The sequence below is a fragment of the Micrasema longulum genome, unplaced genomic scaffold, assembly GCF_059751315.1.
Source record: "Micrasema longulum isolate JH-2025_06_02 unplaced genomic scaffold, ASM5975131v1 h1tg001317l, whole genome shotgun sequence".
Classification (NCBI taxonomy): domain Eukaryota; kingdom Metazoa; phylum Arthropoda; class Insecta; order Trichoptera; family Brachycentridae; genus Micrasema; species Micrasema longulum.
Window position 1 is genome coordinate 299,041 of NW_028278504.1, and position 15,826 is coordinate 314,866.

The window sequence follows — 15,826 nt, forward strand, 5'->3', positions numbered from 1 at the left end:
TTGAGTAATAATTAAGTACCACATCTATAGTCCTTTTAATGTAGCTTGATTAGAATGACATTTGTCAGAAAAAGTGACGACATAACTTTGTAGTAACGTCTAAGGAGATATTTATATTGACACACGAAAAATCATTCGTATCTGGCGTGTTAATTTATTTTTTTAATACAATGCTTGACACATAAATATATAAAATCAGCTTTAAAACAAAAAAAAACCAAAATAAACCTAATTGTTGACGACGTTCTTACAAGGTTACATCATTTTGCAAAAACGTTAGAGATGAGACAAATTGATCAATGTAAATTGATCGAATAAAAAAATAATTCATTTGATGTTGTTCATGAAAAAAGTATAAATGTCTTATTTTTTGGTGAAGAATTGTGTTAAACACACTATAATAGACTTGTTTTTGCTTCATCAATTTTTCGGAAACGGAGTTTCATGTTAGCATAAAAAAACTGATAAAATCGATTTAATTAGTGATTAGTGATCAGTAATTTCCCATCACTAATGACATTAGTGTGACAGCTGTCACTTTAATCAAGCTTTATTTTAAGGACTATAGAACACATGTGCACATAGTTCAGTTCATATCTTGATGAAAGATAATATGCAGTTGTGTTAAAGGGTAATAGCTCATCTAACTTCAAGGTGTCTACTGGAGTACCCCAAGGATCAGTACTCGGACCACTCCTCTATCTCCTGTACACCAAAGATATAGAGAATATTATCAAATAATGTGGATTGTGGTCTCACTGGTATGCAGATGATACGCAGATTTATTTTTATTGTAAACCGAGCGAGAGAAATGTGCTTGTTGATTTCATTAATGGATGCATTGAGAAAATAGGAAACTGGATGGCTGAAAATAGACTGACACTTAATCCATCTAAAACGGAACAACTATGGATGGCTTCAGCCAGACGACAGAATTTGATTCAGGATACGGCACTACCCGATGTGAGGAGTACCGCTTTACCCACCGTTAAACTACTGGGAGTCATCCTTAATTCTGACCTTTCTCTTGACGCTCAAATTAGTAGAACGATAAGTTCATGCTTTTACCAGCTGAGACAGATTAAATGCATACGCAAAAAAATGCCAGTTGATGCCGCCCGTCAATTAATAAATGCGTCTAGAGTCGATTATTGTAATGGTATCTACGCAGGTCTACCGATGAATAAAATGACTCGCCTACAGGCTGTATTAAATGCCGCAGCGAGACTTATTTTTGGAATCTCTAAATTCAGTCATATCACTCCACTACTTCGTGAATTGCACTGGCTACGTTTTCCACAGAGGGTGGAATACAAACTCTGTTGGCTTATGTATAAGTCACTGCACAACTTTGCTCCAGAATATCTAAGGGAACTCTGCATTCCAGATGAACTAGCTGACAGACGTCTTACGCTTAGATCAGCTACATCTACGTCGAAAGGAAAAATTATTATACCTCTACGCAAACAGCGCACAAAATTCGGCGAACGTGCATTTGCGGTCGCAGGCCCTACGGCATGGAATGCTCTCCCAGCAGAAATCCGAAACTGTGAGAGTGAAGTGATGTTTCGGAAGAAACTTAAAACCCACTTGTTCTCTAAATCATTTGAATAAATTCTTAGCATGTGGTGGAAAAGTAATATGAAAAAGTACATTATTTTTCTTGAATTAAAAAGTTAAAATTCAATTTATATCTTTATATAATCACTTTGTAAAGCGCCCTTGAGGTATTATATTACGAAAATGGCGCTATATAAGTTATCCATAACTATTATTATTATGTGCAAAAAATCAGCTGGTCATGAAGCATTTTGTGTTTAAAACCTAATATTCCTGGGCTATTAAAGGCTTCTCTCGAGAATTATGTTTTACCATTCTTTCATCATCTATTCTCATCCCTTCTGATTTTGAATTTATTTTCCCAGAATAAATTTCTTCCAAGAGAACAAAAAAATATCTCTACATTCATACATCTTCTCATGCCCCCACGCCGATTTTTCCGACTTTGACATGTCTATCTTCAAGTATTTGTAGGATTTGGTCGTGCGACGTCTTTCACTGTCTTCCTTGTTTTATGCATTTATCAACATACACATCGAAAACGTTTTAAAAATGCAGTTTTAGGGAAGGGCAAGACTTCCCCATCAGCATTGTCGAAATTTAAATTTAAAAAATATTCATTCTTGGCCACGCGTTTTGATACAGCCGACATATTAAAACTGCATTATGTTTGACATATGATAGCCATTGAATTTATCGAACACAGCAATATGATTTTAATTCTTTCATCTTCGTTTTGATCACAGGTAAATGAATGGAGTGTTTTGTTGAGTTTCGAAGGATGTCTGTGGGCTTTCTTAAAAACTTTTTTACTATGAGTGTTGTCTTATTTTTTGTCCGTTCCTTTGTAAATCCCGAGCGCACACGCCAGGTGCGCGCGCACTATGTACCGATCCTTTCATATCCTGTGCCCCTATTACATTAAGACGGTGAGAGATTTACTGATATCTATCGATATAGTATAAATTAAACTCGAATTCTCCATAAGAAAATAATAATACTTTAAGGGCCTTATTAGATTTCCTTATACCAGGTTTACATTAAGAAATAACTATACCCGGTTTAACTATTTATACCGATATAAAAAAGCTTACTCATAAAAATATTTATTACCTAGAATAACAATTCACAGGTTGTTTCATGCTTATTTTTTTTAAACAGTCAACACTGATATGTGCGCGTGCGCAGTAACTTTTATAACAACACAAACAAACGTCAAAGTCAAATCGAGACTACTGTCAGTGTAATCGAGAACATGGAGATAACCGTTTGAAAAATAAATCAAAATTAAGAAGAAGAGAAGTTAAAAACGAATTCTATAGTTTATTCGTGTTTCTTTTTTTTATCACAATTCATTAAAAGACATACAAACATTAAATTTTAGATATTATTTAAACAAATCGCAGATCACTCGCAGAGAATGTCGCAGGACTTCGGAATTGTTTAAATTTGAAAAAAAAAACTGATAAACCATCCATTTTGATTAGGCACCGAAAAATATGACCTTTGACAGATCGCGTGCTTATTCCAGCGTTATACCACATAATGTGCAGGTATAAGTTTCTATGGTCGTTATTCCAGATTTCAACCTAGTTTAACTCTATGCGAGGTTTATAAGTAATATTTTTTGCTATTCCATTTTTATTCTACCACTATTCTCAAGCTTAACTTTATACCCGATTTAGAAGTAAGGCAGATAAAATACAGATATACACCTATTGTGAAAGAGTCGTACAACAGCATATTCTAAACTTTGATGTCTTAATTACATTGTTTATGTCATTTTCCTGTTATTTCTGTATGATTTTTAATGGCATTGTCATATTTGTGTTTGTATACCAAAAAATTCACCAAAAACAATAAAAAAGGAATGGCCCACGCTCAGACGTTTAAGTCTTTGTGGGTATTTTTTCCAAATTTAAGGCTATGTTTATTTTTAGAATATGTATTTTTTCTCTTTTTCTCTTCTAATGTTTAATATGTAATTTAATATGTTTAATATGTAAATATGTAATTTAATACATGCATAATATGTAACAGTATGGAAAAATAAACAAAAAAATAAAATAAAAAAAGGCCCTAAGAAATTTTGTCAGTCACGTGATTGTTTATGTGTTACGGCGAAACTGAACTGAAAATGCGATTGAAAAATTCTAATTTGTGATTTAAAAAACCACGTTGTTATCACATATATCGGTAAATACCCTATCATCTCATTGTAACGAAGGGCTCTCAGAAGTAAGTACTTTCCTATGTGAGAAATGGAAAAATGTGTCTTGGTGTAGGTAATATAATACTATTTCAACAATATCTCGAAAATTCTACAAATATTTCTAGATAAAGAACTGGATTTAACCCACCGCCCTGAATACAATATTTTTTAATGTTTTTTTTCACAGTACAATGAGGAAGTTGAGTGGTTTTGGGAAATATTCTTTTTTCTTTGATGCGTAATAATCTTACACCGATTCCTGTATCGTGTACCTACAAGGTATGGTATTTACACCATGTGGCCATGGGTCATGCGAGTATTAACATAATACAGATCCATTATTGAAAAAGGAATTGGACACCCTAAGTGATATGATTATCCCTTAACTTCGATAACCATCCCTTAAAATAATATTTCGTTACAGCTTGTAATTGAAACCTTTACTGAAATAAATATTCTAAATAAATTTACAAAAGGTGAAAGACATCATGTAAATGTAGTAATACTAGAATTTATTTTAATTTTATTTATGTTTTTTTTATTTGAAGTTTAGTGTTACGGGAAATCGGATATAAAAATTCTTACACTTGGTAAAAAATAGAGCATTTAGTTGCCCTGCGATGTTTCTTAAAAATAATAAAATAAAAATAAAAATGGACTACTTTTAACTACATAGCAAGTTCTTCCGAATCAACCTATGACAGAGTATTGTGATAGATTTCCGTTTTCCGGGAAGCCAACTCACCAATCAGCAGAACTCGCCGACGAGAACTTGTGACGTCACGGGCGGAGTAATTTCAAAATTACAAAACTTAAAAAAGTCATAGCGCTGGCGGCGATAGTACGATACACAATTTTTTGTCTTAGCTTGTTAGTCTATAGATAGATAGTAAGATAGATAAATAAAAAAATAGATAAAAACCGCTGACCTTCCGCATTATACGTAGGCACTGAGGTATAATTAGAGATGATTGGCGGCCCCCGTGGTGTAGTGGTCAAGACGCTTGACTCACGCACGGAAGGTTCCGGGTTCGATTCCCGGTGAGAACACAAAAATTTAAAAAATGTGATTTTTCTCAAGCCTGGGTTCTCTGTGATGTAATTCACCACTGTAATTAGGCCTCCTGGCCTGTTGTGGTGCAAAAAAAAAAAATTGAAAAAAAAAAAAAATGATGCTTCATAGAACGATAGTTTGATCTTATGCTATGTTCTGAAAAATGAGCGTTGTCGCGTCAACATTGCCGTGGAAAACGCGTAGTAGAGTAAAAAATACTAACTGTCTATGCCAGTTTACTGTGAATTCAAAGCTCTATGTCACGCCTTTTTCGCTGCTTCATATTTATTTATTTATTTGGGAAAAAAAAACAACAGTTTTTACATATATTGCAAACAGAAAACAAGAAGATATCGAAACTATAGTGAGGACCTTCAGCTCTACGGGAAATTAAATACTAAAATGTTTTCTTGCGCGCGGTAAAAATTAGAGCATTAAATTGTACTGCAAAGTTTCTTAAAAATATACGAAAAAAAAAATGTTTTCATAAAAACGCACCACTTTAAACGACGTCACTGGTTTATATGAATCAACCAATAAGAGAGTTGTGAAGGATTCCCGGTTTACGGTAAGACAACGGGTCATTCGGCAGCACTAACCGAGAAGACGCGCAAGAGAAACTATCTGCTCGATAGAATCAAAAAACTCACCCTTATTAATTAATTAATTATGGATAACTTATACAGCGTTATTTTCGTAATAAAATACCTCAAGGGCGCTTTACATGGTGATTCTATTGTTAAGTTAATTTAATTGGAGCTTTTAAATTTGTAATTTAATTAAAATAATTTATTTTGTTGTCACGTGCTACGGATTTATTCAAATGATTTAGAGAACAAGTGGGTTTTAAGTTTTTTCCGAAACATCACTTCACTTTCACAGCCTCGCACCTCTGCTGGGAGAGCATTCCATGCCATAGGGCCTGCGACCGCAAATGCGCGTTCACCAAATTTAGTACGCTGTTTGCGTAGAGGTATAATAACTTTTCCTCTCGCCGTAGACGTAGCTGATCTAAGCGTAAGACGCCTGTCAGCTAGTTCATCTGGAATGCATCGTTCCCTTAGATATTCCGGAGCCGAGTTGTGCAGTGACTTATACATAAGCCAACAGAGTTTGTATTCGACCCTCTGTGGAAAACGTAGCCAGTGTAGTTCCCTAGTATTAGCCCCCTTAGTTGGACCCTGTACATTGTAATAAAACAATAAATATTTTTCAAATAATAGAATCTTCTTTTAAAGTACACCGCCAAAACATGTTTCAATAAATTGTCTCACTCTGTTTCATTTAAATATTGCGTATTGTATATTTTTAAACTTATTTTTAAATGTACCTACACTTAAGATAATATTTAGTTTTATATAAATTATCCTTACACTGTATAATAATCACCAGTCTGAAGATGATTAGAGGGTGAAAGCCTTAATTGGTCAAAATAAATAAGTGGAAGTGTACCAAGTATTTTTTAAATTAATAACTTATGTGTAAATATAAGTTATTACATCATTACAATGGAATTCCATCAAGAATTGTCAGTAAATAATTTAAATGAAATAAGTAGCTTTTATAAGAAATGCAATCCATCCATCGTCAAAAATATAATGTCAATGTTTTCTTCTCCAGACAAACTTTTCATTTGGTCTCGTCTTTTTCCCTAATTTAAGAATCAACTTTAATTTAATATTTTTTTGCTCAACATTCATTATTATTTTCCACTTACTCATGTTTAAAACAAAACAACCTGAACGTAACTTTCAATATATATTATATATGCATCTACACCTTAGATTTCATAATGTTTTCTAGATTTAGTATACCCAAGCACAAGCCATGCCTTTCGGGATTTTTGTCTTCATGAAAAAAGTTATATATTTTGTAATGAAAAATGTACCAAATATAAACAAAAAATTGTAAATAAAAAAATTCAAAAATCTGATAACCGATTTAAGTTGCAGTGTTGTTAACTTACAACGACCTACCTTACTACTTGAAAACTTTTAATGGAGACAAATTTTAAATCAATCTGAATAAGCACATGATGACTGAACTAACTAGACTAGACGAGACATAAAATGACTAGACAATATTAAATTTCTAATGTAACTCTAACGGGTTTTTTAAAATTGTAAAAATTAAAAAAAAACGTGTTTCGAATAAATCGCGATGCGTACTCTTTGATAGTGCGCACTCTTTGCTTGCTTTAAGTACCCTATACGCCATTTGTGGCAATAATGTACGTCACAATATGCAACATACGATTCACTTTTCCAGATTCTTCCAATCAATATGCGCCATCTTGAGAGGACTGAAGGTAGAAACCTCATTCAAGGCTATATATTTATTATAACGTAATGTTAGCAATTATAAATATCGTGACATACCAATCCATGGAAATGATCGAGCGAAAAACAGCGCTTCTACAATAATATTTCCATATGAAAGCACGTGTATCAAATACAACAACCTCCCTCTTAAGGTCAAACCGCACTTGAGCGTCGCTGTGCCGCATTGCACGACGCGTTGCAGCAACACAAAATATTATTTTCACTGTTTTGGATGAAAGCGCATTCCTCCACACACCCGAAACCATTTGTTTCCCACGAATTGAATTGTTTATTTATTTCATTGTACATTACGCCCAAGGGTCATTTATAAAAATAGTGCAGTACAAATAGTACAAACATAGTAATAATTTAAAAAATAAACAATCAAGTTTTTTCATTACATATATGGATATAATGTAACATTAATAGTTAGGTATAAAAATATGCATCAAAAACAATAATGAAAAACAGTAGGTATTGTTTCTTTTTTATGTTATTTTGTAAACTTGCCAAACACAAGAGCCAGACTCGTTTTTGGCAAGTTCAACCTTAAGTATTCCTTTGTTTTATTGTATGTATTATTTTTTATGCTAATAAAGGTATTTATTAAAAAAATGAAATATTTAAAATTAAAAAGCTAATCGTATTTTTTTAAATAAAAAAAAAATGGTACTTACAAATTAATTTCGAAGATAATATATTTTTATTCCTTTTCTTTCTTTGTACTTGAAGATTTAAAATAAGAAAAATTAATAAATAAGTATAAAATATGTTCTTGAACAGTAAAACAAGCAATACAAATAACATAAAAGAGTGTTAGAAGTTTTTCTAATATTTTTATTTTTTTTATTAGTAAAACTTTATTTAGCATGAAAACAATACATAAAGAAATAAAAAATAGAAGACTTTAGGTTGAGCTTGCCAAAAAAGAAACAGGCTCTTGTTTTTGGCAAGTGTACAAAATAACATAAAATAGAAACAAATATCCATAACAAATAAAAAGTTATAAACAATTTAAAAAAAATCATATTTAAAATAATAAAAATGTTTCTATACCATAAATGAATATTTGGAAGATGCAATAAGGAAGTTGAGTGTTTTTTTTAATTTGTTAATAGACTATTAAACTAAGTTTTTTTTTATACATCGTATTATCAGCGCTATGATTTTTTAAAGTTTTGTATTTCTGAAATTACTCCGCGTGTGGGGTCAGATGTTCTTCTCGGTCAGTTCTCCCGATTGGTTCATCTCATATCATTGGTTGGTTCATATAAATCAGTGACGTCGTTCAAAGAAGTGCGTTCTTATAATTTTTTTTTTCGTACATTTTCAAGAAACTTTGCCGTACAATGTAATGCTCTAATTTTTACCGCGCGCAAGAAAACATTTTTTGTATCCAATTTCCCGTAGGGCTGAAGTTCCTCATTGAATAAATTAAAATGTATTCAATGTAATTAACGCAAGAAATATATACCAAAACTAATATAATGTTTGTATTTTCTTAACTTTAATTTAGCTACTTTTTTTTTCATTATCGTAATTTTTATTTGTTTTTGGCCAGTCTGCAAGAAATCGCCAGTGGCAGTAGGTCCGCTATTTAACCGTGTATACCTTTGTTTTATATAAGAATAAATATTATTCTTTTTGTATTTATCACATTGAATATGGTTAATAAATATCATTCATTATTACCATCATTATTATATAAGTTTCTCTCATGAGATTTTTTTTTATATACTTAATTTATTTTCTAAAAGATAACATTAAGGCTAGTCTAGAAACGCACGAAAAACAAAGCAAACATACAGTTTCGCTATTTTAAATCAATGTTTTTTTTAAAATCATGCATTAGATAAAAACAATTATTTTTAAAGGTATTTCTATTTAAAAGTCTCATGTAACTAAAATCAGGTTGTGGTCCCGTGGCTAGTGTCTCGGACTCACGGACCAAAGGTCCGTGGTTCGAATCCCACTCTTCCCCAACTGGATTCCATTATCTAATAGTGAGTTATACACAACTCGTTGAAAATGGCCCTCAAAATTAAATATTTAGGTAAATCATAAGAACACCAATATTTATTTTTCTTTTAAAAAAAATATATATTACTTTCCAATGGGCAGATTACGCCATTGAAAATTTGGACCAAACATTGGTACATCGATTCTTAAATAAAGACTAAGTATTAAACAAAAAATTGTTTTTATGATTTTTTTTATTTTTATTTTTATTTTCTTTTATTCAGGAAACATACAGTACAATTACAAAGTTTGATATTTTACACAATTGGACTTAATTCTAATGGACCAGTGAAGTGTCCATATTAAAAAGCAATTAAATGTAAGGTTAATTATGAAAGTATAAAAAAGAGAAGGAAAAAGAAAACATAAATGAAAGTTGTTTAAAAATTAAAATTTAAGTGAAAAAAATATATTTTAAGGTTTGTAGTTTGTAGTGAGTATTTACAAATGAAAATAATATTAAAAATGAAGAAAATTTGTAAGAGTAATTAAGAATTAAGAATGGAAATAAAGAATGAAAAACATGCTCAGATGTAAAAATAAAATAAAATAGTAAAAACATTTTTTTTAAAAAAGGAAAAAAGGAAAAAAGGAAAAAGGAAAAATGGGATATGTGAATAATAGATTGGAAATTAATTTGTTAGGAAAAACAAAGTAGGAACATTTATGTAGGCACGTATATAATATATGTCAACATTTAGTTGAACGTTCGGATTTATCCTACGGTCGAAATTGATCGTTTCAAGAGTCATGACGTGAAGGGAACTAGACTCTGACTGGACTGAGAGGTGTGGCGAACGATAGCCAGCTTGTGGTCAAATAATCAGGTTATTCGCTGGGCTTGTAAACGAGAAATCGCGGGCTCAATCCCTACTTTGCTTCAAATAAATTTAAGTCTTTAGTTATTCTTTATTCCGAGTCATGAAAAGCTCTCATTAGCAAGGCGAGGAAATTGCAAAATACCTTCAATACCCACGAAGGTTTATGATCTACTTTTACATGCTACGATAGTATTGTTGTTTTATTTCGGATGATCCTTCATCAATAAAACGCAATAAATCAAATATGTGTCGGACATGACATCTATAATAATTACGTCGGTATTAAATGTCAGGCATTTCCATAATTCCTCGTCGCTGTCACCGCTTTCTACTTCACAATAATATTTGGGCGCCAAAAGCTGAAGCGGCCATTTGTATGACGTCACGGCTCGCCACACAGCATTCCTCGGCACTCTCGCGTCTCCCTTCCCCGCTTGCGGCCAGACAGAGACGCCCGCTTCTGGTTCTTTTCGGAGGCCTCAACATGCCCATCCGCGCGGGAGAAGAACCCGAGTTGTCCGAGACACAGAGAAAAAAGGGGTCTAATTTATCCACATTGTATTTGAACTTTTAAGTTTCTGCTGGATTTTTTTTACGAGGGTTCATCACGATTTTCGTATGCGATCGTTCTCGTTGTATCCCGCCTTACCTGCTGCCTTAAAGCGGCTCTACACGCTGGCGATGCGTTAGCCAGTATGCTGGCGCGCGTATTGGCAACGAAATCACTAAACTGCCCGTACGTTGGCGAGTCGTTCAGTATCGGGCAGTGCGGGCCGATGAGACACGTCAAAAGCGCTAAAAAAATCGCGTGCGCCCTCTCCGGTAGTTCGTTGCGTGCTAAAAGCTGGGCCAACGTGTGGACGCGTTGACAAGCGTTCAGCCAGCGCTCTCGGCCGTAGCGTATTGGCCAGCGTGCAGAGCCGCCTTTATGTGACCTCAACGGTCTCTATTCTCATATCTCGTTCCCTCTCTACCCTTTTCGAATACCTCTGTCCCGCTTACGGCTTCTTCTCTCTCATTTCTCCTCGACATGATTCGTATAATTTCATCCCACTCTGACCCGCGGATGATGCTGGAATCTCTGCTTTCCCGCCGAAATGCTTGGCGCGCTTTTTGGAAAACAGAAATTCCACTTCACGAGAAATTATCACGACGGATACATAAATACAAATCGTCGCCGTTCATGCAAAAGTCGCTAACCCAAAAAACGCAATTTTGAGAAATCGCAATTCGAATGTTTGGAGACTAGGACAATAAGATATTGGTGTTTTGGAAGTTTAATGTATACAACACAATTCTTTTGTCTTTTTTACAAAATTCATTGGTAAATTTTTTTTCCAGATGCATTTACATATATCTGGAAGGATTTTAATGAGGCAAGGTGGCTAAAATTTGGTTTAATGAATATTGCTGGCATATAATTAGAATGGTCCAGAAACCGCATACGCGCATCAAACTGAATCCGACTAAACTACTCCCAAATGAGTAATTTAACGTTTTGAGCATTAGGTCTCTGTAGATCTCGCTCAGTACGCAGCTACCGATTTAAATTCAATTACGCCGTGTTTTGTCGTTTGCACGTGTCAAAATACTGCTGGGATTAACGGGGAATACGGTAGGATCACATTTCATGTGTAAGAAGTGAATTCACAAGTAATATTATTTAAGAATTCGATTATTTTACCATCTGTCAGATTGTTAAATAAAAGTACGTGGACATTTTGTTAGTATTGCCAGGGTAGTCGAATTTTTTACCCTGCTCCCATAAACAAGCCTTATTGTAACATAAAACTGTATTAATTTACTTAATTACTAAACAATTTTTTTTATTTTTTTTATCTTCAATTTTATCTACAAAGTAAAATTAAGTTTTCTGTGTGAAAAGGATATGCATACAATTTTTTTCTTTTAAAAATGTTCAATTATAGGTTAGCGACGAAGATACTTTAAATATTCATGCAAATATACTCATTTTCGTACACAAATATAGGTTTTTCTTTTTCTTTACAGGGTGTTTTATTAAACCCTGCCACACCCAAAACCACGATGATCAGTATGAGCAAGAAGACATATTGGCACATTAAAATAATTTTTTTGAACGAATAAAATTTAAGGAGACATTTTTTAGAACGGCTAAAATAGTAAAAAATAAAATATAGAAAAAAACAAACGGTTGCTTACTTCTGCAGGGAAGAAGCTAGGAGTTAGGAAAAGAAAACTCAATCTAATCAGAAATATTCAAAATAATTGTGTGTTCGTGTGTAGTTTGATTTTTCTTACGCAAAAGCACAGAAATATTCCCTCTTCTCCATCCCAGTTCAATTATGACGAACCAATCGAGATATTTGTTTATTCGCGAGGGTAACATGACGCTGCTGTTGCAGGTGGTGCTATGAGGTGGCATGCGCGCGCTGTGCGGCGTGCCCCCGCCCGCCCCGAGCGCGCGGCTGGCGGGCGCGGCGCGCTTCGTGTCGCTGCGCGCGCCGCCCGCCGCCGCGCCGCTCGTGCTACTGCTGGACGCCAAGGCGCGCGTGCGCGACCTGCGCCACCACGCCGTGGCGCACCTCCATCACCACGGCGTCACGGACACGGACATCTTCGGGATAGCCGTACTCTGTGGTAAGTCGCAAAAAGCAATAAACGTTTCAGGTCCTTGTTTTTTATTGTTTTCACAAAAAGCAAGAAAAGTTTCAGTTCCACGTTTTATTGATTTCACAAGTCACCAAAAAGCGAGTTTTGTTTCAGGTCTATGTTGCATTGATTTTTCAAGTCACAAAAAAAGCAAGAAAAGTTTCAAAAGGTCTTTGTTTTATTGCTTTCACAATTAGTCCCCGAGGAAAAGTTTTACGTCAATGTTTTCATAATGTGTCCAAACGTAGAAAAAATCAATGGAATATTTTTACCTTATGTGTATTGGCAAGATAAGTTTCAATATTTTCACAATCAATACGTAAAAATGAAAAGTTTCAAATCGTGATTTGTATAATGTATTCGGAAGAAGGAAAAGTTTCAGGTAATTTTTTTAAATATGTGTCTGAAGGCGGAAAATGTTTAGGTATAGTGTGTGTGTGAAGAGGAACAACTTCAGGCCAATTTTTTTAAATTTTTTTTATTTGAAAATTTATTTATAAACCCTTACGGATTATTACATTAATATTACATAAAATAATATATACATTTTTCATTTATACTCTGTTGTTCAAAATAATATTTTTTACATCTTTTGAAAAGTTTGTCTGAGTCTTTTGTTTAGTTTTGTCTGGTAGTTTATTATATAATTTCAGTCCCTGGTTCATTAGTCTTGATTGTCCTTGTCTTGTTTTAGAAAGTTGTATATGGTATTTGTCTGATATTCTCGTATTATGTCCATGTTGACTACAATTTTTTACTAGTTTTAGTTCTTCGTCTACAATTACATTAGTGGCTAATTTATGGATAAATTTTATTGAATTTCGTAAAGGTGTAATTTGTTTTTCGTCCTCTCACAACACAATATCGCTGAATATTTAAAGCAAGAAACGTTTTAGGTCAAAGTTTAAGCAATTAATAGTTATATAAAAAGAAAAATTTCAGATAAAAGCTTTCACAATTAATAAATTCATACTTAATCTTGAACAAGGTTAAGTAAATGTTTTCACTGGTGTCCATAAGCAAAAAATGCTTACGGTCAATGTTTCCACTGTGTTCATATATCTAAGTTTAAATTCGGTAAAATAAAAATTTTAATGGGTGTTAAAACTGAATGCATTAGGTTAAAAAACGAAATCCCGAATCTTAAAAAATAACTTTCGTTTCTAAATAACTGATCATCCTAATGAAACTTATTTAAGTTTTTTTTATATAAATACTGTTTAGTTGTGCCGAAATACGGCATTTATTGGCAAAAAATAGTACCTGCGTATAATTCACTAACAAAACGAAAAATAAATAAAATGAATATAAGTACTAATATAAAATTGCAAGGAAATATTCCTAGGAACTTCATTAGGTAGAATATAATGAATGTTTAATCTTAAAAATTATAAAATTACAAAATTTTAAATTAAAACATGAAAAAGCAACTCTACGATCTAAACGCCAACAATCTAAATTCAGAAAAGTAGATTATCAGGAGAATTAAAGATTACAATAAAAGAAAATAAAAAGAAGATGAGTAAATAATAACAAATTACAACAGAGATGAAGAACACTTAAGAGAAGGTAACATAGAAGTCTAGGCATCTACAGGGCTTATGACCTGTCATTGGCTGGTTTATGTGGCCACTTTACACACTATGTAACATTCACCATTATACCCACCAGTCCTAATCAACAAAAATTTGGACAAATTTAACATATTGTTGATAAACCCACCTTGTCCACGAAGAAGAAGTATAGAAATTAAAAAAATAAGATTTTCAGGCGTTGCCTAGTATGTAGGCGAATTAATTCAATTAGATGAATCTTACCCGCATAAATAAATGTTTCAGCTATTTAACTTCACAAACATCAACAGATGAAATAGTTGAAGGAATATAGATGTTCAAATATGAGCAGAATGGTGAATGTTACACAGTTTGTAAAGTGACCACATAAACTAGCCAACGACAGATCATTAGCCCTGTAGATGCCTAGACTTCTATATTATCTTCTCTAAAATGTTCTTCATCTCTGTTGCAATGTAACTAATGTAACCCTAACGGGTTTTTTAAAATTGTAAATAAATAAATAAAAAATTAAAAAATATGTTGATGAGTAAAGATGTGTAGCGAGAGATTTTTTTGGAAAATATATGTAAATCAATAAACGTAGTACGTTATATAATTGGTACACATATTATTTTTATTTTTATGTATATCATTGCTTTATATTTGTTTTATTATATATTTTACTATATTATTTATGTTTAAGTTACATTTATTCTTGGCACATATATATACTTTTTATTTGTATAATAATGATTTTTAATTTCTTACATTTGATTAGCTAGGCATTTATGATTAAGTAGTTTTAGTTTTCCTTTTTTATGTTATTGTTTTTTTTAGTATAGTACTACTTACGCTCTAAATATAAAAAATCTCCATCTTAGAACAGGCTGTGCCATGTTAGATGGAGACTATCATAAACAGAGAACACTCCGTTTTCATTTTACATTAATTGGTTTTATATAGATTCTCTGTTATTAAATATGTATATTATTTTTTTTGCAATAAATTTATAAATAAAAAAATAAATAAATAACATACAAAATGATGATTCTTGAAGACAGATTATCAAATTATCGTAGATTATCAACAGTAATAGCGTATCAATTAAAACAAATTCTTATGTGTCTAAATGACATCATGTAAGTTGTATGAAGTACAATTAACGCAGAAATGTAACCTTGTATTACTTTTTCCGGCTTCTAAAAATGCACTTGTGAAGCAATAAACGACGCTATTGGTTTGTTGTGATATTAATGATGTTGCCATATAATCAAAACAATGCAGTATACGACGGAAGTGAAATGTTTTTCTAATTACTTATATAATACTCAGTTCCCAGGAAAAGAAAATCGATAGAATAACACGGCCATTTCATATTATGTTCTATTTAAATGTCACGATAAGTTGCAACATATTTATGGACGATCAATCGCATAAAAAATACATTTAAACATATGCTTGCCAGTAAATGTTATTATAAGTATTTAGTTGCTATGACTCAGTGAAAAGAAATGCGTTTATATTGATTTAATAAATTGTTTTATAACTTTGTGTTACATTACGCAAACTTGGTATGTTTTTGATAGATTACACAGCACCAATTGCAGACGTTCTTTGACCATTGTTTTATTTGAAATTCCAAATATTTATTT

General features: G+C 32.6%; 1 protein-coding gene across 1 annotated transcript in view; it reads left to right on the forward strand.

The window, feature by feature from the left end:
• ex (FERM domain containing expanded) overlaps positions 1-15,826 on the forward strand; it is a 61,741-nt gene that overhangs the window by 10,271 nt on the left and 35,644 nt on the right. Inside the window, exon 2 of the mRNA XM_088235024.1 lies at positions 12,372-12,606. Within this exon, the coding sequence (XP_088091150.1) occupies positions 12,390-12,606 (217 nt within the window). The 5' untranslated portion in view covers positions 12,372-12,389. The remainder of the gene's footprint in view (positions 1-12,371; positions 12,607-15,826) is intronic.